Source organism: Meles meles, chromosome 18 (genome assembly GCF_922984935.1).
Source record: "Meles meles chromosome 18, mMelMel3.1 paternal haplotype, whole genome shotgun sequence".
In the NCBI taxonomy this organism is placed as follows: domain Eukaryota; kingdom Metazoa; phylum Chordata; class Mammalia; order Carnivora; family Mustelidae; genus Meles; species Meles meles.
In genome coordinates, this window is record NC_060083.1 from 8871064 (window position 1) to 8895076 (window position 24013).

General features: G+C 56.6%; 1 protein-coding gene across 9 annotated transcripts; it reads right to left on the bottom strand.

The window, feature by feature from the left end:
- Window positions 1-1707: 1707 nt before the first annotated feature.
- ARHGEF15 (Rho guanine nucleotide exchange factor 15) lies at window positions 1708-23891 on the bottom strand. 9 transcript variants are annotated; one of them, XR_006815926.1, is made up of 19 exons: window positions 13764-13853; window positions 13463-13581; window positions 12728-12782; window positions 11223-11878; window positions 10600-10932; window positions 10343-10397; window positions 9681-9739; window positions 9367-9578; window positions 9109-9269; window positions 8796-8948; window positions 8570-8699; window positions 7268-7342; window positions 7028-7120; window positions 6789-6949; window positions 6518-6670; window positions 6277-6359; window positions 6062-6166; window positions 4505-5209; window positions 1708-2132 (listed from the first exon to the last, which is right to left on the bottom strand). XR_006815926.1 is itself a non-coding variant. In XM_045985157.1 (18 exons), the coding sequence occupies exons 4-18, from the start codon at window positions 11827-11829 to the stop codon at window positions 5061-5063; spliced, it is 2529 nt and encodes an 842-aa protein (XP_045841113.1). In that variant the 5' UTR covers window positions 11830-11878; window positions 12728-12782; window positions 13463-13581; window positions 13764-13853; the 3' UTR covers window positions 3623-5060. The 9 variants fall into 9 exon arrangements, 8 of the variants coding, with proteins under 8 accessions (XP_045841113.1, XP_045841115.1, XP_045841117.1 ...); XM_045985157.1 differs by lacking the exon at window positions 1708-2132 and having other exon boundaries at window positions 3623-5209; XM_045985159.1 differs by lacking the exons at window positions 1708-2132; window positions 13463-13581 and having other exon boundaries at window positions 3623-5209; window positions 13764-13855.
- Window positions 23892-24013: the final 122 nt, after the last annotated feature.

Here is a 24013-nt window from a genome sequence, read left to right on the forward strand (position 1 = left end):
AATAAAATCTTTAAAAAAAAAAAAAACTGTAAGAAGGGGCTCCTAGGTGGCTCAGCTAAACATCTGCTCAGATTGTGACCCCAGAGTCCTGGGATTGAGCCCTGCCTGGGGTTCCAGGCTCAGTGGGGAGTCTGCTTGGAATTCTCTCTCTTTCCCCAACTCCCTTCCTTCCTCTCCCTCCCCCTCCCTCCTCCCCCTCCCACCTCCCTCCTCCCCATCTCTTCTCCTCCCTCCTCCTCCCTCTCCCCCTGCTCCTGCTCACAAGCTCTCTCTCAAATAAAGAAAATCTTTTTTAAAAAATTAGAAACAACCCAAATGTCCGCCCACTAAAATTGATATACCCATACAATGCAATATTATTCAACGGTAAAAAGTAATGACCGACATGGATGAACCCCAAATACATTAAGCTACGTGAAAGAAGATGAACTTGAAAGTCTACCTGCCCTATGATTCCATTTACCTGACATTACAGGAAAGGCAAAACTACAGGAGACAGAAAACAGATCAGGGGTTGCCAGAGGCTGGAACTGAGGAAGAGGTTCACCACAAAGGGCACAGGGGAATTCACCAGGGTGATGGAAGGAAGTCCTTCGTTTCTCAGTTGTGATGGTGGTTCCATGACTAGATATGTTTGCCAAAAATCTCTGACCTTTTTACACTGAAAGGGGTGAATTTCTCTCTGACTGTAAATTGTACCCTAAAAATATACCCTAATTGTGTATAGAATTTTTGAATCACCATATTGTACACCTGAAACTAACGTTGTATGTTTACTAAAATGAAATTTTTTTGAAAGATTTTATTTCTTTATTTAACAGAGATCACAAGTAGACAGAGAGGCAGGCAGAGAGGCAGGGAGGAAGCAGGCTCCCTGCCGAGCAGAAAGCCGGATGTGGGACTGGATCCCAGGATCCTGAGATCATGACCTGAGCCAAAGGCAGAGGCTTTAACCCCCTGAGCCACCCAGGCGCCCCCTAAAATGAAATTAAAATGTAAATAAACAAAAATGAAAAATGCAATATATATTATGTAATATACACGTATATATTATGTAATATATATATTATGTAATATATATGTATACATTTTTAAAGGGTAGAAAAAATATTATATTTTACAAATAGCAAAAAAGTGACCTCTGCGCTCTCCGGAAGGCGGGCGGCATAATTCCCATCAAGACCGATGCTGGTTCTTCGCAGAAGGAAGAGTGGGGCAGAGAGCCACGCCCAAGAGCTGGATCGGGATGGAGCAGGAGCTGACAGGTCGAGCTTCCTGCAGGCCCCAGAGCCACGGTGGGAGATGGACACAGGGTAGGAGCGAGAGCCGGGCGGTCGCTGGGGACCGCCCAAGAGCCCGGGGATCAGGTGACCCGCACGCGCCCACAGCTTGCGCCTCAACCTCTCAGGGGCTCCTCGGCGGGGGCGGGCCACCCCCCAAGCCCTGCCATGCGCGAGGGCAGATGCCGCGCACCCGGAGCGGGAGCCCGGCGGGAGGACCCGACAGGGCCGGGAGGCTGGAAGCCAGCCTTCCTAGCGCCGCAGGTGCGGAGAGTGGGGCGGAGCCGGGCGCGGAGGGGCGGGGCCAGGACCCGGGGCGGGGCTAATCTGTGAGCTCCGAGCCCAGAGGGTCTGGGCCACGCCGCGCCCCCCGGGGGGGGGGGGGGGGCGTGCCTGCCTTCAGCGCGCGGTCGAAAGGGGAGTTCTGCCCCTCTGCGCTCCCTAGGCCTTTCCAGAAGCGTCCTGGGGCCGCGGAGTGGGGAGTCCGCAGTTTGGATAGGGCGTGCTGGGGAGCGAGGTCAGGGGTTTGCCGGGCAGGCGGAGGAGCGCTCAGAGGACACTACCTTTTGCCCCGATGGGGGTACCTCCCTGGTGACCTGGCCAAGCCTGACAGCAGGAACCATCACCATCACATACCTGAAGAGAGAGGGAGCCCTGCCAGGAAGGACGGGTGGGTGGGGAGCTCATTCACCTGCTGCTTGTGGTCGTGGCTGTACCCCCCTCCGCCACGACGACGTTGACCCAGAGGCCGGAAAAGGGCCAGCGCAAAGACCCTTCAGTGCCCTGTCCCATCTTTATGATCACCGATCATCCACTCGCCAAACACGAAGACCACAGACATGAGGGGCAGGGCTGTGGGTGGAGAAAGGGCTTATTGAGTCACAGAGACTCCCAACAGGGGCCCGGCTTCCCCACTCTGTCCCCTCCTGCCCCTTTGCTAAGTCTGTGACAATACTTGTTTCTTCCATCCCCCCAGTATGGCAGAATGCGAAGGAATGGGGTAGTGGGACATGTGTCCCTGCTACCCCCACCGCCATGCCTGGAGTGGCAGACTGGGGAGCCCCGGACTCTCCTACCACACCTCCAAGAAAGTTGCCCAAGGCACCCAGAGGGGTAGGAAGAAGCTGCACAAAGATGGAGAGGCTGATGGACGCTGGGGGGGTGTGGGAGAGGGAGGGGAGGAAGACAGGATGGGACACGTGACCCACCGCCCCCAAGTACCACCTCTACCGCCTCCCCGCTATTCCACCTCCTGTCTTCCTTACCCAGGTCCCATTCCTTCCCTCATCCACTCTCTCTGCATGCTCGGTGGCCCTCATTCCTGCCCGCATCCATTCCCCCTACGATTGGTGCTGTGTGCCCCACCCCCCCCACCCATAGGCCCGAAGAAGGCAGACGCCTCCAGGATTGCACAGACACACCCAGGTCACCCCCCCACCCAACATAAAGAGGCCTCCAAGGTAACAGAAACATGACAACCCCTTCCCTCCCTGCCTTTTCTGTCCCTTTAGGGACATGTGGCTGCATTTTATGTGCTTTATGTCCCCAGAATGACTCTTGTCTGCTCCCGATCTCCCCATTATCCCAGTATCAGGACATCTGAACCGGAGAATGGAGGCATCTGTAGGGACAGGAATGGGGGAAGGGGTGAGGGGCTGGGAGGGAGTGTATAGAGGGTACCTGTGTAGCTTTGGGCCAGCCTCTGCCTGTCTGCCTGTCTGTCTCAGTATCTCAGAGGAAGAGGGGAGGAGAGTTGGGGGTGGGGAGGGGCTCCCCCACCTGGAAACTTGACGGGGCATGTGCACCAGCTCCCTCCCATGACCACTACCTCCTCTTCCTGCACTTCAGGCCCCCTGTGGCCAACCCTAGAAGGCTCTTTGCCCAGATGGTCCCAGGGCTGCTTCCTCCAATGTTCTAGAAGGCATGGGATAAACACATGGCGAATTGAATTGCATTGAACAGAGATGCTTGGCTGGTCGGTAAAGGACATTTGCTGCTGACTTACTGTCCTTTCTGTCCTTCTCACTCAGAGCTTCGTCCCCTGCTGGAGCCCCAGCCATACCTGGCCCGGCCCTGTGCTCCTCCTCAGCCCACACCGGCCCTCTGTTCCTGCCTCCCTCTGCAGACCCACCGCCACCCAAATCCCTAGATCCCTCGGAAACTAGGAGTGGGCCAACACACTCAGGCCATGCTCCCGGTCTCCAAGGTCCAGTCCCAGCCCAACTGACCCCGGCTCTCAAAGAATCTCGTTCCAAGCAGCCTCACCCCCTTACAAAGCCAAATTTGGAGACTATTGTTCCTTTAAGCACACACTCCCCCCAGTACAGGCCCACCAACATTTATTGAGGGTTTCTCATAAGCCGGGCACTGTGCAAAGTCCTGGGTGGCCAAAGGGCAGTCCCCTTCTCCCTCCCAGCCTCCCAGAGTCCTTGCCCCTCCTGCGGTTGGGAGGCAGTTGCCGTCCTGGGCCAGCTGCCATACGTGAGCTGAAGGGACAGTGTGACGGGCCCAGCTCAGGGAAGGCCTGGTGCCAGGCTGAGCCACCAGCAACTGTGGGCTCTGCTCTGTCTCCATCCCTCACCTCCTTCTGGCATCCCCCGGGGCACTTTCTCCCCTGGAATGAGATGCTGGGGTAGGGCCGGGACGCCACACTGGCTCTTTGTTCCCTCCCCACTGGCTAGCCCAGAGTTTCCATGAGAGGTCCAGGATGAAGGCAGGAAAGCTGGAGAGGCTCCCCGGCCGGCCCGGGATCCACAGCTCCTGTTTCTTCCCCCAAATCTGGGGCCCAGAGCCAGTGTGAAGCCCGAAGCTGAGCTGGTTACAGTTCAGGTTGGAGGCCAAGGTTGGGGCAAGCAAGCCTCAGGGGGCTTCAGGCCGCGGCTACTGGCCGTCTTCAGTCCCTCGGGCTCCTCCATCAGGCTGTGGGGCTGAGCCTCAGCATCACCCTCCAGCTGCCGGGGACCCCCTGGCCCAGAGCCCAGACTTCTCCTCCCCTACTTTGGCCTCTGGCTGCCAAGCCGCACCCGGCACATCATCTCGGGGGGAGCCCAGACCTCCTGTCTTCTCGGAGAACATAACAGGAAAAGCAGGGGGTGAGGGAAGAAATGGAGCGCCCAGGCCCCGGGGAGGAGGCGGGACCCCACACACACCGCCTTCACCAGGACACCTCCCCTGACGCATACAGAGACACAGGGACACACGCGCCGATTCTCTGAGACACTCACTCTGGATTCTCCTGGAAGAGAGGAAGTGGCTTCAGAGGGCACAGGAGGCACCCCGGGAATGGAATCTAGCGCGTCCCACGCGCAAAGGGCAGGACAGTCATTGCTACCGAACCAAGCAGGGGCAGCCCACGGTCTCTGCGGCCCGGACCACCGTCTTCCGTGACGGGACGTCCCTGCTCGCTGCTGTTGGCTGTTTTATCCGGGGCCTTCATTTCCAACGCAGCCCTTTTAAAAAACTTTATTGACTTAGTTTATCAGTCTTCCTTGGCTGTGAGCGGAGCAGGGATACTCATTGGCCAGCGGCTCAGCCAGCTCAGGACCCATTGGCTGCTCTGCACCAGGCCTCTGTCTCCATTGGCCACCCACTCAAGCCATCCTTCGCCCGTGGGCTCCGACGGCCTTGTTTTCATTGGCTGCCTTCTCCCGAAACTCGGTCCCTATTGGTTGCCAATAGAGGTAGCGTTTCACAGCCAATCCGGTGGATGGATGAGCTTTGTCGTCTCCGCGCCCAGCCGCGGGCTGTCCCAGCCTGTGCACCGCCGCCGCCCAGCCTGCATTAGGGTGGGGGGGTACTGGGGGAGCCCGAAGGCCCAACAGCCTCGAGGAGCCTTTGGTGCTGGCGGAGGTGCTTCCTCCTCTCGTGCTCCCCTGTGACTTCACACACCAACTGGGCAGGGAAGGCCCCCGGAAACCCCTTCAGCCAGCCTGGAGAAAGAGAGACAGGGGCCCATGTGGAACCAAGGCAGGGGAGAGGTCGGGAAGGAAAGGAGGAGGTCCCGTGGGGTCTAATGCCCGAGGGTCCCAGTGAGTGCGGGGATTAGTGGAGAAGCCTGGAGCATCACGAGAAATGACATTAGAGGCGGAGGCCACAGCAGCAACAGAGGATGGGAGTCCCCCTGTCCAGCCCTGCAATGGCTGCTCATCTCACTCAGAGGGAGAGCCGCACTTCTCAGGGGAACCTAAGAGGACCCCCATGGTCAGGTCCCATTACCTCTGTGACCTCATCTGCCCCTCTCCCCTTTTCTCACTCCCTCTACCACACTGGCCTCCTTACTGTTGCTCAAATGCACTGGCCACAGGGCCTTTGCCCTGACTCCTTCCTGTCTGGGGTCCTCGACACCCTTCCTCCAGATACCATGTGCCTAAGTTCTTCACCTCTATCAAGTCGCTGCTCACACGAGCCTCCTCATGGAGGGGCATCTCGACCTCCTGATTTTAAATCGTAATCCTACCCAACCCTGAGACTCCTGACCTCCTTGACTCTGTTCCACTTGTCTTTTCCCACAGCTCTTATAACCGTCAGACACACTGTAGCATTGTAATCTCTACACCCAAAGGGGAGCTCGAACTCATGACCCTGAGATCAAGAGTCGGATATTCCAATCAGGCGCTCCCGTATCCTTTACTTTCGTATCTTGTTAATTCTTTGTTGTTTCTCCTCCACTGGAACGTGCGTTCCAGCAGGGCGGGAATCTCTGGGCCTGGGATAGCAAGCAGCGCCCCGGAGGTGCTTAATAAAAATTCACTGAACGAATAATAACTACAAGAATTTCTCACCTTCGGGGCTCTTGTGTGGGTGCTTGGGGGGAGCCCTGGACTCCAGACTTCGTCCCTCCGTCCTGGTCGCTGCAGAAGGCTCTGAACACAGTTCCTGGGAGCAGTCTGGTTGGGGGCGGGTGACACACAGTGGGATCGAGACTCTTTTTAGCTTCTCCCTGTCTTCCCCTGAAGCCTCAAGTTTCCTTCCCTCCTCCCCTCTGGGGGACACTCACCACAGTCCTCATAGACAGTATCCGGGGAGCAGGGTAGGGGGCCCGGGGTTGGGAAGGCTCCCAGCCAGCGCTGCATGTCAGATCTGGTGGGGACAGAGGGAGGAGTCATGTTTGAACCAAGAGGTCCTTCTTGGGACAGACGAGGGCTGGAGAGGAGGGAGACTGAGGAGGAGGAGGGTGGTGGGCTCTGAGAAGCCTAGTGAGGGTCCCCGGGGTGTTTTCTGAAGGAGACACAACTCACAGGGACGGAGCTTGCAGGAGCCGGTGAGTGGGGCGGCCCTGGTGGTTGCTGAGAAGGGAGAGGCGGAATGTGGGGGGTCCGGATGGGTCTGGAACCTGCTGGGCCTGGACCAGGGAGCGATGGGCATAGTCCAGAACTTGTAGCCGCTGCCCGCTGCCCAGCGGAGGGGGTGGGGTGGGGAGGAGAGGCGGTTCAGAGGGAGGACAGGGATCCAGCCGGACCCCCTCCTCCCTCCCCCCAAGCCTGGGCGCCCTCCCTCCCTGGGACCCACCTCTTGGGCTGAGTGATGAGCAGCAGGTCGCTGAACAGCAGCAGGCAGAGGGGGGTGAAGCGGGGGCGGGAGGTGAACAGCACTCCACCCCTCCGGCAGCCGAGCTCAGTCAGCTCCCCCTGCAGCTCCAGGCGCCGGGACCAGGACACCAAGGGCAGGGCCTGGGGTGGGGGGGGCTTGTTGCAGCATTGGGGGTGGGGGGCGGGAAAGGGAAGGTGGGAACCAGGGCAGGGACCGACCTTGACTTTGTGAAAGCGCAGCCTCTGGGTGAGACGGATCAGCTCCTCCGTCTGCTTCATGCGCCCCACCTCAGCGCTGCAACGCTCAATGATCTGGGGTTAGGGGAGTCGTGTCACCCACCCCCACGCACCCCTACCTCTTCTCCCTCCTGCTGAGGCACCTGCACTCCCCGCCCACCCCCCTGCCCCCCATCCCCGGCCCCGGCCCCCCTAACACGCCCCAGCATCCCTGCTGCGCACCTTGCTGACAGCACCCAGGGCTTTCTGTGCATTCTCCTGGCGGCTGGACCCCTCCTCTGTCTGGCGCAGAATATTCTGGGGACAAGGCGGAGCTTCAGGTAAGAGGACCCCACCTGGCTTGACAAAATGCTTAGTCTGGGCTCACTGGGTTGGGGAATCAACCTCAATCAGGCCAAGAGACCTCACCTCTCACTGCCTGCACAACCCTGAGCACCTCGGGTTACCTCCCCGAGCCTCAGTTTTCCCCATCTGTCAAGTGGGGAGAAAACACACCTAGCATACCACCAATAGCCCTGTCCTGAGGATTCAGTGAGGTAAGGAGACATAAAGGGCTCAGCATAGTCTTGGGTACATGGGAAATGCAAAACAGAGGGTTGCTACCGTTTTAATCATTATCAACCACAACTCTTAGCGCCAACAACATAGCAGAGTGATTAAGAGTGCCCGGATTCACATGTTTCCTCTCTCAATTATTTTCCATGCCTCAGTTTCCCCATCTACAAAGTGGGGTCAATAACAGTTCCTACCCACAGTTGTTGGTAAAGGTAAACAGGTACAGAGCACTTAGAACCATGTCAAGGACGGGGCGCTCCGTAGCCCTTTAGCTGCTATGATCAGTGTTACAATTATCAGGTTGTCTACACTGGGGATACATAAAGCTGAACAGGATAGGAAAATGCCGATAATCTAGATGGGGACTCCTCACACCGAGGCACCCCCATTGCATCACCTGGTTTAGGGAGAAGTTTCTACTTTGCCACGGAAGAGCCTTTCTCAACCTGATCCCACCCCCACTCCCCACTCTGCCTCTCTCTCCACGGGGGAGCCTTTTTAGACACCTTTTCCCTAAGTGTCCCACGCATATGACATTTTAATACGAGCCCTTGGGAGTACCACCAACATTGGCACGGCGAAGATTCTGCCCCCCGAATAACTAATTTTTGCTCTTTGGGAGTGACATCACTGCCATTGGGAAGTCATGCAGTGGGAGAGCCCAAAACCACCCCCCACACTCCCCCTGAAACCCAGAGAAAGGAAGGGACTTGTCCAAGGTCACTCCGCCAGTTCTCAGCAGAGCTAGGTCTAGAACTCGTGTCTCTAGCCAGGGGCGCTTTTCACCTCTAGGGAAGGCTTGGTATGTCCTGGATTGAGAAGCCTGGGGAGAATTCCCCAAGGGGGCGGGGCCGGTGCAAGGGCAGAGGGGCAGAGGAGCAGAGGTGACCCCTTCCTCCTGACCCACCCCCCACCCTCCCACCCCCCTTTCCTCCTGCCTCCCTTCCCCCTCCCCCACTCCCCAGGCACCTGCAGCAGCATACGGAGCCTGGTGATACGCTGGAAAGGCAGCAGCAGGAAGGATGGCAGGGGCAGCCGCTCGCATTTCGGGAGGCTCTGCAGGCGCCTCAGCTCCGCAGAGAAGCGCACGTTCGTGTCCCTGTGAAAGCAGGCCACCTCCAGGCCCTGGCCCCAAACCCCGCTCTTCCTCTCCCACACGCGCAACGGCCCCGCTTTCCACCTCCCGCACACTCACATAAGGCGGCTGTAGGTCTCCTCCTGGTATTGCTGGTTCCGCACGTAATCCACGTACACAGAAAAGGGACCCACGGCGTGGTCGTGCACCACGTCACAAAGGTCGCTGATGTGGGGGGAAGAGCGCACACGGGACAGGAGCGTCCCTAGAAACCTGAAGGGGAGGGGGCAGAGAGTCAAGTCTACCAGGAGTTTGCACAAGAGCTGGGCACTAAGTGGGTGCAAGGAAGGGAAGACCTGGGACAAGCAGAAAGCTAAGGGAGCGCTCAGCCGCCCGAGGCCTGCTGTGGCTGCGGGGATGGGAACCCACTGACCGCTCGCTGACTCCCTGGACTCGCTGCACGTTGGAGAAGAGGGTGTGGTGGTCCCGGGGGGTGAGCGTGTCCCGGAGAGCCTGGCTCAGCACGAAGGTGTCCGTCAGCAGCCGCAGCGAGCGCAGGTAGGAGGCCTCCGATGTCACCACCTCGAACAGGCTCTGAGGAGGCAGAGCTGGGCCGTAGTGCAAAGCCCAGCTCCCGGGTCCCACCCCGCCATCCCCTGCAACAGCGCTGTCGGAGCCCAGGCGTGCCCACCTCCTGCATGCGCCTCTCCTGGGCGCTCAGCGTGTCCAGGAGGCCGCTGGCTCGGACGGCCGGAAGCTCCTGCCACAGTGTGTTGCGAGGTCCAGGGGGCCGTGCAAAGGTGGAACCTTCGCCAGGGGTTGTGGGGGAGGGACACCCGTCCTCGCTGACCCCCCAGAGCTCCTCGGACAGCACAGCTGCTCGATAGTTCTGGTACAGGGGCTCTGCGGAGCAGACAGAGCACATCAGGGAAAGCCAGCGCCGCGGGACCCTTCCCCCGTGGCTTGCTGGTCACAGCAGGGACCCCCACATCTGGAGGCTCTCACCATCCTGCAGGGGCAGCTCCCAGTTCTGTTCCTTCAGCTCCTCCAGCGTCTCCTTGTCTCTGTGGAGAGAAAGGGATGGAGTGCCCCAGAGCCCCCACTGGGACCCACCTGCTGGTGGGGGTAGGTGCTGTTCACACGCTAGTGTAAAGCCTCTCTCTCAGCTGTTTCAGGATGAACCATTGTCTGTGATGGCCTGTTTGTGCCTCAGGGACACTCTGCGTGATCAACCCAAGCTCACACCTCCCTGCTCTGTCCCATGCAACCGAGCAACCCGCCCAGGAGAATTCATGCCAGCTGGGGGGTCCTGAACCTAAAATGAATGACAAGCCCAGAGGACACCCAAGAGATGTTCCTGGTGCTAGACGGATCTGTAGCCAGTGGCCGCAGAGGGAGGCTGGAGGGGGGCACCGTCAAACGGACCCCCAAGACCACCCTCAGCGCCTCGGTGAGGTCGCTGGTGGGCTTAGCCCCTCTCACAGATGAGGACCCTGAGACCCGGAAAGTAGAAGTGACTTGTCTCAGGTCACATAGCAAGGGACAGAGCTGCTTGTCTCAGGAGCCCGAGAGGGGCTTCACCCCACATTCGGGCGGGGTGGGGTTTGAGCTGGTCCTGACGCCTCATCCGCTCTGGGGTAGGGAGTAAGGGTGCGGGGGTTTGGTACCTGCCCTCCGTTGTCCCTGGAGGAGTGTCCTGAGGAGTTTCATCAGGATTGTCCCCTGGAGAGAGATTGCTCACAGTGAAGAGAACAGACCTCCAAGAGCCCAGCCCAGGACCCCTGAGTCCAGACCCAGCAGAGACACTTACTGGTGGAGGAGCCCAAAGCCCCCTGTTGAGGGTGGCAATCTGGAGGCTTTTAGACCTCTCTACTCCGGCCCCTTCCCTTCCCAGCCCGGAAGCCCCCTCCCCCAGGCCCCGTACCTGTATGGACTCCATCTTCGGAGGGTGGATCGAGATCTGGCTGGGGGGGGTCCCTGGAGACGGTGGTGTCCTGCCTGACCCAAGTTGGTTTGGGGGCTTTGAGGGGCGGAAGGAGTTTGTGCTCGGCGGTGGAGCGGTAGGACGTCAGGACCACTGGGGGGAGACCGATGCTTGGAGGGCTGGGGCGAGAGCGGGAGGCCCTCAGTGGGGAGGCGCGGCAGAAAGCTCTGGGGCCATCCTCATAGCCCCCCACAGGCACCCAGCGGAGCTCGAGGCCAGGCCGGCCTATGTGACAGATACACGGGCAGCAAGGAGGGCAGGCCAGGCCAGCATCTGTGGGAGACATGGGTGTCCTAAGGTGGAGGCCCTTGGGGCCTGGCCCCACCCTGCCCAGGCCCCCTCCCTCCCCTGAACCCGTCCAGCAGGGGGACACGGAGGTCTAGCCTCAAGTCTCTCTCTTCTCTGCCTGCCTGTCTTCAGACCCCAGCAAATATGCAAACCAGATTTTCCAAACGCGAAATCTATTTTTAAGATCATAGCCTCCGAAAGCACCCAGTCTGAAAGCACTAAGATCAAAGAAGATGGGCTAGAAGGAGCCCACCCGGGCCCCACGACACACTTACCCGGAGCGCCGTTCTCCTGGGATCCATTCGCAGCAAGGTTGCCCTGTGGAGCCTCTCTCTCCCCGTTCACATCCGCTGCCCCTTGGGGACCCGACTCCAAGGCCTCGGCAGCCTGGACCCTGCTGCTTTCAGTCCCCCATTCAAACCTGCCAGCCAGTCTCCGCACAGTGCCCGGGGCTGAGGCAGAGCCGCCCTGGTGGGGGGCCCCAGGCGTGGGGAGCAGGGGCAGAGTGTGTGACCCGGAGGGTTTGGGTGGGGGGACTGGAGACCGGGGAGCAGGTTCTGGGGTGACGGAGCGCCTGGACGCGGGACTGGGGGTGCTAGAAGGCGAGTCCGGGGAAGTCTGGGAGTCCAGGCTGGCTTTAGAAGCTGATGGAGGCAGGAGGGCAGGGGACTTGAGGGAGGAGGCAGGGGGGTCCCAGTGGATGGGGGTGCCCACTGGGGTTGGTGCATCATTGGAGGTGAGGGCAGGTTCTTGGGGAGATGAGCCGTTGTGGTGAGCCCCCGGGGACTGGGCAGCCCGGGGTCGAGAAGGGGGGCGGGGGCGGATGATCCGAGGGGGCTTCTGGGTAGGGGGTGTTGCTGCGGGTAGAGACTGCGCTGACATCTCCCTCTGGGCTCTTCAAAAGAGTGGGGTGCTCTGCTGGAGTCATCCCCTGGGGAAGAGGGAGGGAGAAAGAGACACTTAGTGCCCCCAGCCCGCGGGTAGACTGAGGCCTCCGAGCAGAAACTGTGGGCCACGGAAAGGGCAGGATGTCAGGGTCAGGAGGGGAGCCTGGTGCCCGCCCTCGGCTTCCTTCTCATCTCGCTGTCTCCTGCCTTCACCGCTCACCTCTCCTGGCCTCCCCGCCTGCATTTCTGTTTTCTGGCTTCTGCTGCCAGTCAGGCCAGAGGAGACAATGAGCGGGCTTGGGGGCGCCCAGTTAGAGACCCAGCGGGGGCGCGCGGGGGGTGGGGGGAGTACGTGAGAACTGGAAATGTAAGGGACGCTGGGCGTGCGCTGTGGCCAGATGCATCTAGCTGCCGAGCTCTGTGTGTGTGCACGTGTGCGCGCGCGTGTGATCGCGCGTGCAGTGTGTGTGTGTTTACCCGGCTGCGGTGAGACACGCTGAGAGCGCACCGCTCTGTGCAGACAGGCGCCGGCGAGCGGAGGCTGCTGGGCGGGTGCGGGGGGGGGGGGGCGAGGTGGGGTGCGCGGGTCGCCTGTGCCCCGCGGGGTCTACGGGGTGGGAGGGGGGGCGCCTGGGCCGCGGTGTGCGCAGGCGCGCCGCGCGAGCCCGGGCCGCCGCGAGGGATGCATCACTATTTCCCTACCCCAGCCGGCCCTCCGCCCCCCATTTCCCAGTTCCTCTCTCCGGACTCTCCCTTTCCGGATTATTTTTAGTCTCCTTTTCCTGCCCTGAAGATTCCTGGAGCCTCTGACCCCAAGAGACCAAGAGGCCCCGGGCAAGGTCTGTCCTGCCCCGTCCCCATCCCTGCCTGGCCGCCCCCCCCGCCCCACCTACCCCCTCCAGTCTGGTCCGAGAGGCCCCGGCAGCAGCCTGGGTCCTGCCAGGAGGCCTGGTGGGTGGGCAGGAGACCAGACAGAAGGTGAGGACCAGTGGGGCCGGGATACCCGCATCTGGGCTTCACCTCCTCCTGCGCGCAGGCGGCAGCAATCCTGAGCAGGCTGCGGGGGCCAGGGCGGTGCCCCCAAACTCCGGACAGGAGTCGGCAGGAGAGTCAGGGCCCTCCGAGCCCCAGGCTGGGTTCTGAAGAAATGATGCCGGGTGGCGGCCGAGGGCGGGAGGCTGGAGTCTTACAGTTCAATGGCCTCTGTGTTCTGGCAGGAAGTTCCTTAGGTGGCCTGGTCAGTGGCCTCACTAGCCCGCCGGCTCCTCCCCAGCCTTGGCCCTCTCCGGGATCCCTCCCCACCCCCCCCACCCCCCCCACCCCGGGTACCTGCGTTTACTTCCTTCCCCGCCCCCCACTCGGGCCTCTCGCAGGACCCAGGTACTCGGGCCCCACGCACTCACCCTTCAGTCCTCTCCCCTCTGTCACCTCCCAGGGCCGAGTGAGTAGGGGCAGGAAACAGGAATCGGATCCTCCTCCCAACCGGACAACTCCCCCACCCCCCCACCAAACCACACCGCACTCCACATGCGCACACTAGGGTCTGGAAGATGCGAGGGACCCAGGATCCCGAGGGTTCCGAGGAAGGCTGAACCTCAGGCCCAGAGGGTGGTCTCTGCTGTACCAACCGTTGGGTGTGCCCTGCTGTGTAGACGGGAGTCTCCCAGGGGCTGCGGTGAGGACAGGGTCGCAGTAGCACAGGGCTGGGCTGGCGGGAGGGTCCAGGGTCTAAACTCCTCTCTGTCAGCTAAGGGATGGTGTGTGAGTCCCTCCACAAGTGTCTGACCCTGTGTCCCACACCTCACACCATAGCCTGTCCCTTTAACTGCTAACCTGTCCCGCAGGCTGCGACAGTCCATTATTCACACCAAGGCACCCCCATGTAGGATTCTGCCCCCCCAACTCTGCGATAGTGCCCCCTGAACTTACCTTTATCTTTCTGGAAGCAGTGTCTACTTTCAGCGGGTCCTGCCCACCCCTTGGAGTGAGGAGTGTGGGGCCCAGTCTCTGAATGTCTGTTCCTGTGTTTCTGGGGCGGGAACCGAGGGCCCAGATTGAGATCTCCACAGAGGAAGCCAGTTCCTCAGCTCCACCCGGCCATTGTGTCAGGCGTGTGTGCATGTGTGTAAGGGGGGGGGGAGGAGGGAAGCGGGGGAGAGGGCCCAGGAGCGGGAGGAAAGCGGAGACCGTCTCCTCCAGGTGGGTGCCGGACATTTGCTGGGACCCCTGCCTGCCTCCGGTTCTCAATCTGCCTCTCTCGGGGTCCCAGGCCCTGACTCTCCCTCTCCCAGTGGGAGGCTTTGGTGTCCATGCGCGCTGGACAGTCAGCACCCCTGGGGCTGGGTGGCCAGGGGACCCTCCCACCTCCAGTTTGCTCTGTGCTTAAGGAGCTGAGTCCAGAGGGCAGGGGGTGCGCCGAAAAAGCAGCTGAGGGGGTGAAAGGAGCCACACCCAAGCCTGGCTGCAGGTGACGGGAGGAAGATACAAGGGCAGTTTTGAAATCCGGGAGCCTCTGCCCACACCCAGGTGCTTCTCTTTTGAGATCTGTGCGTGCGGGGCGCCTGGGTGGCTCAGTGGTTTAAGCCGCTGCCTTGGGCTCAGGTCATGATCTCAGGGTCCTGGGATCGAGATCTGTGCGTGCACACACACCCCCAAACAAGATATTGGGAAAAAAAGCCAGAAAACTGGGATAGAAATGTTTGAACCCCTTTCTCCTCCAACTGAAAGGCAAATTTTTCTCAATGATCGACCAGGCACTACAGGATCTACCCTCCACCCTGCCCTCTGCTGCAGGGGAGGGGGGCGGCCAGGGGCAGAGGGAGAGGGAGAAGCAGGCTCCCCACTGAGCAGGAAGCCTATGACCTGGGTCTCCATCCAAGTGATGTAGGAAAGACCTTAGGATTCGAAGCCCGCGGCCAAGAAAGAATTCTTGAGACGTCTTTGGTGCAAAAAGGTGATTTTATTAAAGCACAGGGACAGGTCCCATGGGCAGAAAGAGCTGCACTGGGGTCATGAGGAGTGGCCCATTATATACTTCCAAGTTGGGAGGGGGCTAGGGAAAACGTAAGTCTCTAAGAAATTTTGGAAGCAAGGGTTCCAGGACCTTGAGGGGGCTAGCTGTTGTTGGGAAAAGGTCATTTATTACTGTCTAATCAAACCCGAGTCATGAAACGCTTCAGAGGTAAATCAGTGGGTTATATGCTTGGGGGATGATTGCCAAAATGTATCTGGGGGGGGGGTGGTTAGAGATAAAGGAAGTTTCCAAAGGAATTTTTATACGTTAAAGTAGACTTACAGGAAGGGGGGCTGTGGGGGGCTCAGGCTAGGATTGCTGTTTGCCCTTAGCAAAGTGTTAACACTGAGGCAGTTGAGTCCCTAAAGGAAAGTCACTCTGCTTTTTTCAAGGACCAGTCAATAGGCTGTAGGTAGTAAGGAAATTTGATAATTCTTCTTCTGCCTTTGTTTCCCACATCACAAGGATCCCCAGATCATGACCTGAGCTGAAGGCGGAGGCTTATCCAACTGAGCCACCCAAGCATCCCTGAGTAAATAAATCTTTAAAACAAAAAAACCCACAACGTTTACTATTAAATTGATAGATTATGTTTATAGTTAATTATGTTTTCGTGTTAAAAAGTAAGCTTCCGGGGCGCCTGGGTGGCTCAGTGGGTTAAAGCCTCTGCCTTTGGCTCAGTTCATGATCCCAGCGTCCTGGGATCAAGTCCCACATCAGGCTCTCTGCTTGGCAGGGAGCCTGCTTCCCCCCCTCTCTCTGCCTGCCTCTCTGCTTACTTGTGATCTCTGTCTGTCAAATAAATAAATAAAATCTAAAAAAAAAAAAAAAAGTAAGCTTCCTGGTGGCAGAATCTTTATGTTTTGTTCCCTGATGTATCCTAAAATTCTGAAACAGTGTCAGGCATTTAATAGGTGTTTAATATTTTAGAAATTAAACCAAAGTGAATCGAAGCCCCCCCCCCATAGCCCACTAGTCCCCTGACTCACCTTCCCTACAGACCATTTCCACAACTCTGTTGATCCCACTGGTTTTCCATCTCTCTCTCACACACACAAACACACACACACACACACACGGACCAGAAATCCAACCTCCCAGCCCTCACCTCTAGATCCTTTTGGGCTTTCCGAAAGAGGAAATCTCTCCAAGATTACCTCACAGACCCACTCAGGAAAGCTAGATATATGTAGCCAAACAAATCCTGTTTTGTTTAGAAACAGGAGTATCTTATTCATTTTGCTACTTATAAAAATAACCTTAGGGGCACTTGGGTGGCTCAGTCAGTTGGTTAAGCGTCTGTCTTCAGCTCAGATCTTGATCCCGGGGTCCTGGGATTGAGCCCTGCATCGGGCTCCCTGCTCAGTGGGACACCTTCTTCTCCCTCTCCCTCTCATCTTCACCCCTGCTCGTGCTCTCTCTCGCTCTCAAATAAATAATCTTTTCTAAAAAATAACATTAAAAAAGATAACCCAAGGGGCATTTGGCTGGCTCAGTCAGTAGTTCAAGATAACTTTAAAATATTTTTTTCAAAAAAAATATTTTTTTTCAAAAAAAATAAACAAAAACAAGGTATCCCTAAAGTGAAGATTATTAGCTGCATACATGAGTGGCATCTGGCATCCCATAAACCATGCCAGGCAGTGTGAGTGGGAACGTAGGCAGCAGAGGACCGGAGTAGCCTGGACCACCCTGGGCTCCCCGACCTTCCTCTTTCCTCTCTCTGTCCCGACAGACCCACCTGGAGGCTTCTCATCGGCCTGACTGTTGGTGAGACACGTCCCCCACTCCCAGAGGCAGGACAGCATGTTTTGGGGGGAATGGAGGCTCCTTGAAACAATGCTCCAAATGTTCTAACATTCCCGACAAAGAGGATCTACCGGGCTCACTGCTCAAAGCAACCACAACGGCCCAAACCGTGAGACTTTGCAGAGCTATAAAAATCACCATCTGTTTCTTTGTACATCTGCCCCGTCTCCTTCCAAAAGGAACCTGAGCTCTGAAAACCCGATCATGCGATACACGCCAGGTTATTTTCTTTCACACACACATATTGTGTTGTACAGTGCTTTTGCAAAGGGAGTGAGCGTTGTGAATGTAGTCATACAGTCTCCCACCACCCCCGCGAGGTGAAGGCTTTCTATGATACCGCATTCCAAAGGGACCGGCATGGCCTCAAGTCTGTATCCTGCCTCCTTCTCTTAGCATTGCTTAATGACCAGTGATCATGGTGCTACACGGTCTTTGTGACTACACCTTTTCCTGGACTATAATATCCCATCAACTAGGTTTTACCGTCTTGGTAAGAGCAATAACAACCTTCTAGGAAATTCGTTGCCTCCTCCCGCAACCCTCCCCACTCCATCTGGTTCCAACCAACCACAAGAGCCTCCTCGCGGCCATCGGACCCAGGTTTGGTCAGTCTCGGGTTCCCATTCCTCTGGCCACAGCGACTGGCCCATGAATGCGCAAGTCACCCCAGCCAAGACAGCCTCCTTCTCCGGGCCCCTGGGAAAGAGCTGCTTTCTCTTTCCTCCAAGGTCACAAAGCAGGAACAATGTAAGTCCAGAGCGATCAGACTTGGCCTCCCTTCCACCACCCACCACTCCCCTGCGATGGAGGAAACTAGTCAATAGTGGGAGAAAATGAGCCCCATACCCAACGGAAGCAGAGCGAAGGGTTGGAGGGAGCCTGACAACTCAAGGGGGTCCCTTGGACGGCCCCATTACCTGAGTCACTGAATTCCCTTTTGTGGTTAGGTTAGTGGGGAGCTGGGTTTCTGTCTCTTATTGCTGAAAAAGTCAATGATAACAACCCATTTCCACGTGCAAGCCACGTGGGTAGCATTCAGGTTTTGCCATTACGATAAGCGCTGCAATGGACTTTTTTTTTTTTGGTCCAAAATGCTTTCAATTTGAAATACGATTAACAAAGTAATCAAGGAGTTTCAATGTGATTGGTTTTGATTCTGCTTGAAGATTCTTTTGTGAAGGACCCAGGAGCCCTCAGGTCTTATCTCCCAGCTCTTCACCCCCACATCAGGCAGTCTCGAATGTTCCTTAAAAATCAGGTAGGGCTTGGCCAGGCCAAGAGGCAAGACACAGGTGCCCATCTGGGGAGACTACGGAAGCGTAGACATAGTGAAGAGGAAATGGACCTATCCGGAGAACAGTGAAGGGGAAGCTTAGGGGCACCTGGGTGGCTCAGTTGGTTAAGCACCTGACTCTTGGTTTTGACTCCGGTCGTGAACTGCTTAACGTTCTCTCCATCGGCCTCTCCCCTTCCCCCCTGCTTGTGCTCTGTCTCTCCCTTTCTCAAATAAATAAAATCTTTTTTTTTAAAGGGAATCTTAGGGGGCTCCTGGGTGGCTCAGTGGGTTAAAGCCTCTGCCTTTGGCTCAGGTCATGATCCTGGAGTCCTGGAATCGAGCCCCGCATCGGGCTCTCTGCTCAGCAGGGAGACTGCTTCCTCCTCTCTCTGTCTGCCTGCCTCTCTGCCTACTTGTGATCTCTGTCTGTCAAATAAATAAAAAATAAAATCTTTTTAAAAAATAAAAAAATAAAGGGAATCTTAGCTTTTCGAAATGGAAAGAGGGATAGGATGTGGGCAACCAGATGGGACGGAACGGGCACTGAAGGTTGAGCCGGGATGAGGGAAGTGGACAGCAATGATTTTAATTGGTACCATACCCGGTCCCCCCCCCTTCTGGCACCTGGTTTTCCTTTGGGGAACTGTTCCCCCCACTGCTTCCCGCTCCCATCATTCTCGTCCAGATGGCCCAGGGGTGATACATGGCCCAGAAGCAGCGAGTCAACACATTCTGTCTCCCCTAGCTGCTGAGATGGGTTCTGGGGCTGAGCGTGGGACACCAGCTGGGCCAAAGCCTAACCCACGCAGGATCCGGGCTCCACTCATTGAAGAAGGGATCAAGTCCCGCTGGTAGCTCATTTCCAAAGACAGCTGCCGCAATCCCTCCCATCCCAAATGCCCTCTTGCAGTGTGACTGCCACCCCTCTCATCAAGAGGAAGACTTGATTTTCCCTCCAAGTCAATCTGGGCTGGCCCCGTGGCGACTTGCTTTGATCTAGAGAATTGGGGACCAAACCACGCTATGCTCGTTTGGGGCCTAAATAGGACTGGTAGCTTCTGCTTTGTCCTCTTGGGAGTCGGCCCCGGGGTGCAGAAATGTGGGCTAGACTCCCCTGGGTGCTGGGAGGGCACGCGGAGGGAGAAGCCACTCAGAGAACCGGGATGCCCCAGACACCGGCTGGGAGGGAGGTCTTAGGACATGTGACAAGCCCCTCTTGGCTCCTTCAGCTCCAGATCATCTGATGCCACGCAAAGGCATCCACGCTGAGCCCTAGCCAAATTCTTTCTTTCTTTCTTTTTGGTTCCAATTCTTGATCCACAGATTCATGAGCAGTGAAATGGTTTGTGTCTCAAGCCACTCAATTTGGGGTTGATTCATGACGCAGCTGTGGACGAGCAAAGCACTGTCTTTCCACTGGGGCTGCGAGGCAGGGGGGACACAGGGCTTGAGCTGCTGGGCGGGGGGGACACAGGGCTTGAGCTGCCATTAGTGAGGTGGCCTGAGAATAACACCAACAAAAGGGAGAGGCGGAGAGACGCCGACTGGAGTCTCTGATGCCGCTGGCCTGAAATCGTAGCTGTGTTTCCCCTTCTCGGTTAGGTGGGTCAGTAAATTCCCATTCTGCAAGCTGGTTTGGGTTGGTTGTCTGTCGCTTGTAACCCAAAAGACAGCCCCTTGTGAGGGGAGAGGAGCTGACAATGAAAGAAATGTTGAGTCTGACTGATCTCTGAGCGGGCCAAGACCTTGACCTCCAGTAGAATCTTCTGGGAGTCCAGACTCCCCCCGGTGTGGTATGAATCAGAAGGGGGCAGTGAGGAAAGGACTGCCAGTTCTGGGAATCCACACAGGTTCTGCTCTCAGTGAGGACAGAGGATCCTGTCCCACTGTCACCAGGGGGAGCCTGAGCCCTTCAGGCAGGGGACCTGGCTGCCAAAATGAACCCATCAGCATCCGGCCCACCGCAGCAGAGGCACAGCCCAGTGCCCTCCAGCCCAGCATCCGCCCCCCTCCCCTTCTCTCAGGCACCTGGGCCCGCCTCTGAGTTCTCCCTCCCCGCCTCTCAGATCTGTTTCGGGACATTTGTACTCAGAAGAAGGCGATAACAGTTGAGAGTAACCAAGATGACATGGCATTAGCAAAAGAACAGACACAAATAGGGGTGTCTGGGCGGCAGAGTCGGTTGAGCGGTTGAGCGTCTGACTCTTGGTTTCGGCCCAGGTTGTGGTCTCAGGGTCCCGAGATCGAGCCCCACGTCCACTAAGCGTGGAGCCTGATAAGGACTGTCTCTCCCTCTCCCTCTGCTCCTCCCATCCCGTGTTCTCTCTCTCTCTCAAATAAATCAATCTTAGAAAGAAAAATATTTTTTAAAAATCCCTTAGGAAGCCAAGGGCCCCCAGGGAGGAGCACAGAATGCAAGTGAACCTAACTGGAGGACTAACCTATGCTACAACTTAACCAAACATGGCGGGCGGGTGGGGGAGGTGCTGACCCAGTCACTTCGGAAATGAGTGGAGTCTCTGTGATGACAGGCAGAAGGAAACTGCCCTGTACTGGAGTCGATCAGGTGGATTCCCGTGGGGCTGTGGGTTCACAGTTCTGACAAGTCCTGCACATGTACACTGGAACTGAACAATTAAGTAAGTGGATGGTGATGAGAGAGGAGTCAGGTTGGGGCGCCTGGGTGGCTCAGTTGTTAAGTATCTGCCTTGGGCTCTGGTGGTGACCCCAGGATCCTGGGATCAATCGGGCTCCCTGCTCATCGGGAAGCCTGCTTCTCCCTCTCCCACTCCCCCTGCTTGTGTTCCCTCTCTTGCTGTGTCTCTCTGTCAAATAAATAAACTTTAAATAAATAATAAATCTTTAAAATAAAATCTTTAAAAAGAGAGGGGGGGGGTGCCTGGGTGGCTCAGTGGGTTAAAGCCTCTGCCTTCAGCTCAGGTCATGATCTTAGGGTCCTGGGATCGAGCCCCGCATCGGGCTCTCTGCTCCGCGGGAAGCCTGCTTCCTCCTCTCTCTCTGCCTGCCTCTCTGCCTACTTGTGATCTCTGTCTGTCAAATAAATAAATAAAGTCTTTTTTAAAAAAAGAGAGAGGAGTCAGGATGCTCACTGTTGGTGTGCGAGTTTACAGAGAAGCATGGGAGAGGAGGTTACAGGATCCCTGTAGCAGTGGATTAGGGCTGGAGAGTTGTATGAACTCACGTTCAGCTTAAAGGAGATACAGACTGATACACACAGAAATACATGCAGCGTTTACTCTACACGAACATTTACTTGCTCTCCCAGGATACCCCAATGGCAACAAGCACATTCAGTGCCCAGATTTTGGTCTCTTCCTTCCTTTCCTTTTTAGACATGTGTTTAAAGCAACCTCTGCAACCAGGGTGGGGCCTAGACATTGGTTTTCGATACATTCTTCAATAGAAGGAACTAGAGCTTCTTGGAGAAATGGCTGATTCTAGCACTGGGACAGGGAATATACAAGACAGCCAGGAGCATCACATTGGATCAGAAAATAGAGAAATGCTTTAAAAAATGTTTTAATTAAAAAAATTCTTTTTTGATGGTGATGTGTCAAAGAAATACAGAAAGCAAGTAAAAGAGCTCCCAGGGCTAAAGCTGGAACACTTGGGGCAACAAAATAAAGTATACCGAATTACAACCCAAAGAATAAAATAAAAATCCGTTCAGTCCATACTGATAGAAATCCATAGGTGAATAAACAAATAAATGAGGGCGACAAACTTCCCATGAAGTTTCCAAATAAGGGGGCACCTGGGTGGCTCAGTGGGTTAAGCCTCTGCCTTCAGCTCCGGTCATGATCCCAGAGTCCTGGGATTGAGCCCCTCTGGCTTGCTCCCCACCACCACCCGCCACCTGCTGTTCTGCCTACTTGTGATCTCTCTCTCTGTCAAATAAATAAATAAATAAAATCTTAAAAAAAAGAAAAAGAATTCCAAATAAGTTGTGCAGATACTTCTCCCTCAAGGAGGCAGAGTCTAACTCTCTGCTCCTAAGTGTGGGCTGAGCATAGTCACTTCCTTTGGAAGAACGGGGTAGGCGCCTGGGTGGCCTGAGTCGGCTACAGTCTGACTTTTGGTTTTGGCTCAGGTCATGATCTCAGGCTTGGCCCCTCCCCCCAAATAAATAAATCTTTAAAATCAAGTTTTTAGGGGTGACTGGGTGGCTCAGTGGGTTGAAGCCTCTGCCTTCGGCTCAGGTCATGATCCCAGAGTCCTGGGATCGAGCCCCACATCGGGCTCTCTGCTCAGCGGGGAGCCTGCTTCCTCCTCTCTCTCTGACTGCTTCTCTGTCTGTGAAATAAATAAATAAAATCTTTAAAAAAAATAAAATCACATTTTAAAAGTAGTCTATTTCTAGGGCATCTAGATATTAAAAATAAATGGCTTAAGCCAGGGGCACCTAGGACACTCCATCAGTTAAGGGGGTGACCCTTGATTTCTACTCAAGATCCCAGGGTCCTGGGATAGAGACTTCTTGGGACTCCTGGCTCAGTGGGGAGTCTGCTTCTCCCTCTCCCCCCACTTGTGCTCTTCCAATGGTTCCAAAACCTAAGCACACAGCATAATAACCTGGAGGGTTTCTTCAGTCTATCTTTCACCTCCTGTTTACCTCCTGATGAAGGAAGTCTGGGGCAGGACTAGACAATTTGCATTTCTCCCTCCCCCGGCCCGTGCTGCTGGTGCTGCTCCAGGGACCCCACTTTGAGAACAACTGGTGTAAACTCCAGGATTAAAATGATTAAAATACTGATTAATTCTCACGCCATCCACCAGGTGGAGAAATCTGGGGGCATCCACTGGAAATTTTCAGGGTATTCTTGCAGAGCCCGTCTTGAGAACCCTGGGTGAGAAACCCACTGTCTGCTCTACTTGGCCCTCCAGCCCACCTGCCTCCCTAAGGCTCAATGAGAGGGCAGTAGGAGGAGGGCGACAGAGAGGTGGCTCAGACACACTCCCAGTGGGGCATCCAGGAACTCCCAGGGTAGTGAAAGGAGCCAGAGAGTAAACAATTGCTAATTTACTACTTGAGGAGCAAAGCAAGATGGAAACCCTTAGAAAGCTTCAAGGGTCAGGAGACATAAAGCTCAAGGTGAGGAATAATTTGGGAATCACCAAAAGAAGGCGGAAGGGCATTCCCAGCAGTGAGAACAGGATACAGGAGGGCACAGGGGTTGGCAGCTCTTGACTTTTCTGGAACCCTGATAACTGGACACTTGGTAGGAGGCCAACACTTTTCACTCAGGTAAGTGCAATAGATAATTAGCATTCCTATTGCCAAAGGAAGCCCTGAAATGTTAAGTAACTTCCCTAAGGTCATCCTGCTGGTAAGCGAGTTACACACCGGAGCTCCAAAGCCTCTGGGAGTCTAAATCTGGAGGCTGGCTCACACGCAGGCAGGCAGCCTGTCTCCTCCTCCTCCCCTACCCGCACCCGCCCCAGCTGACATCCCCCATCCTGCTTTCTTTCTCCAAACCTTCTTTCTCCTTCAACCCCTTCCCGAGGTTGCTAGCTTCCCCAGTCTCTTTTCTCAGGTCTCCCGTGATTAACCATTAGCAGACTCATGAGCAAAGACCCAGGCGCTCTCCCACTAGTTGACCGTGGAAAGCTAAGCCCTGCGATCCACTCCCCTGCCACTCCCCGCCCGCCCTTCCCTGGATTGCCGCGAGGATCAAGAGCTCGGGGCCGCGGCTGACTCCCACGCCGTCCTTCGGGGCCCGCAGCCTGCCACACCCCGGCTCTGGGACCTGCGAATCCCGCCCTCAGCCTCGGGAGATCCGTCGGGTCCAGCAGGTGTGTCCCCTCCGCACCTGCGGGCGGAGCCCCAGCTCCCGGGCTCACCTGGCGCCAGAGCCCGCGGGGAAGCGGATCTGCTGCTTGGCTGACCCCGTCCGCCGCGAACCCGGCAGGAGGTGAAGGGAGGGGCGCCCTCCGCCCGCCCCAGGAGCCGCGCCAACGCCGCTCCCTGGGCGACCCCGTAGGGAGCGGCTGCCTCTGCGCTCGGCCTCCGCGCCCGCCTGCAGCCCCAAGCTCCCCTCCCGACGAGAGATACGATTT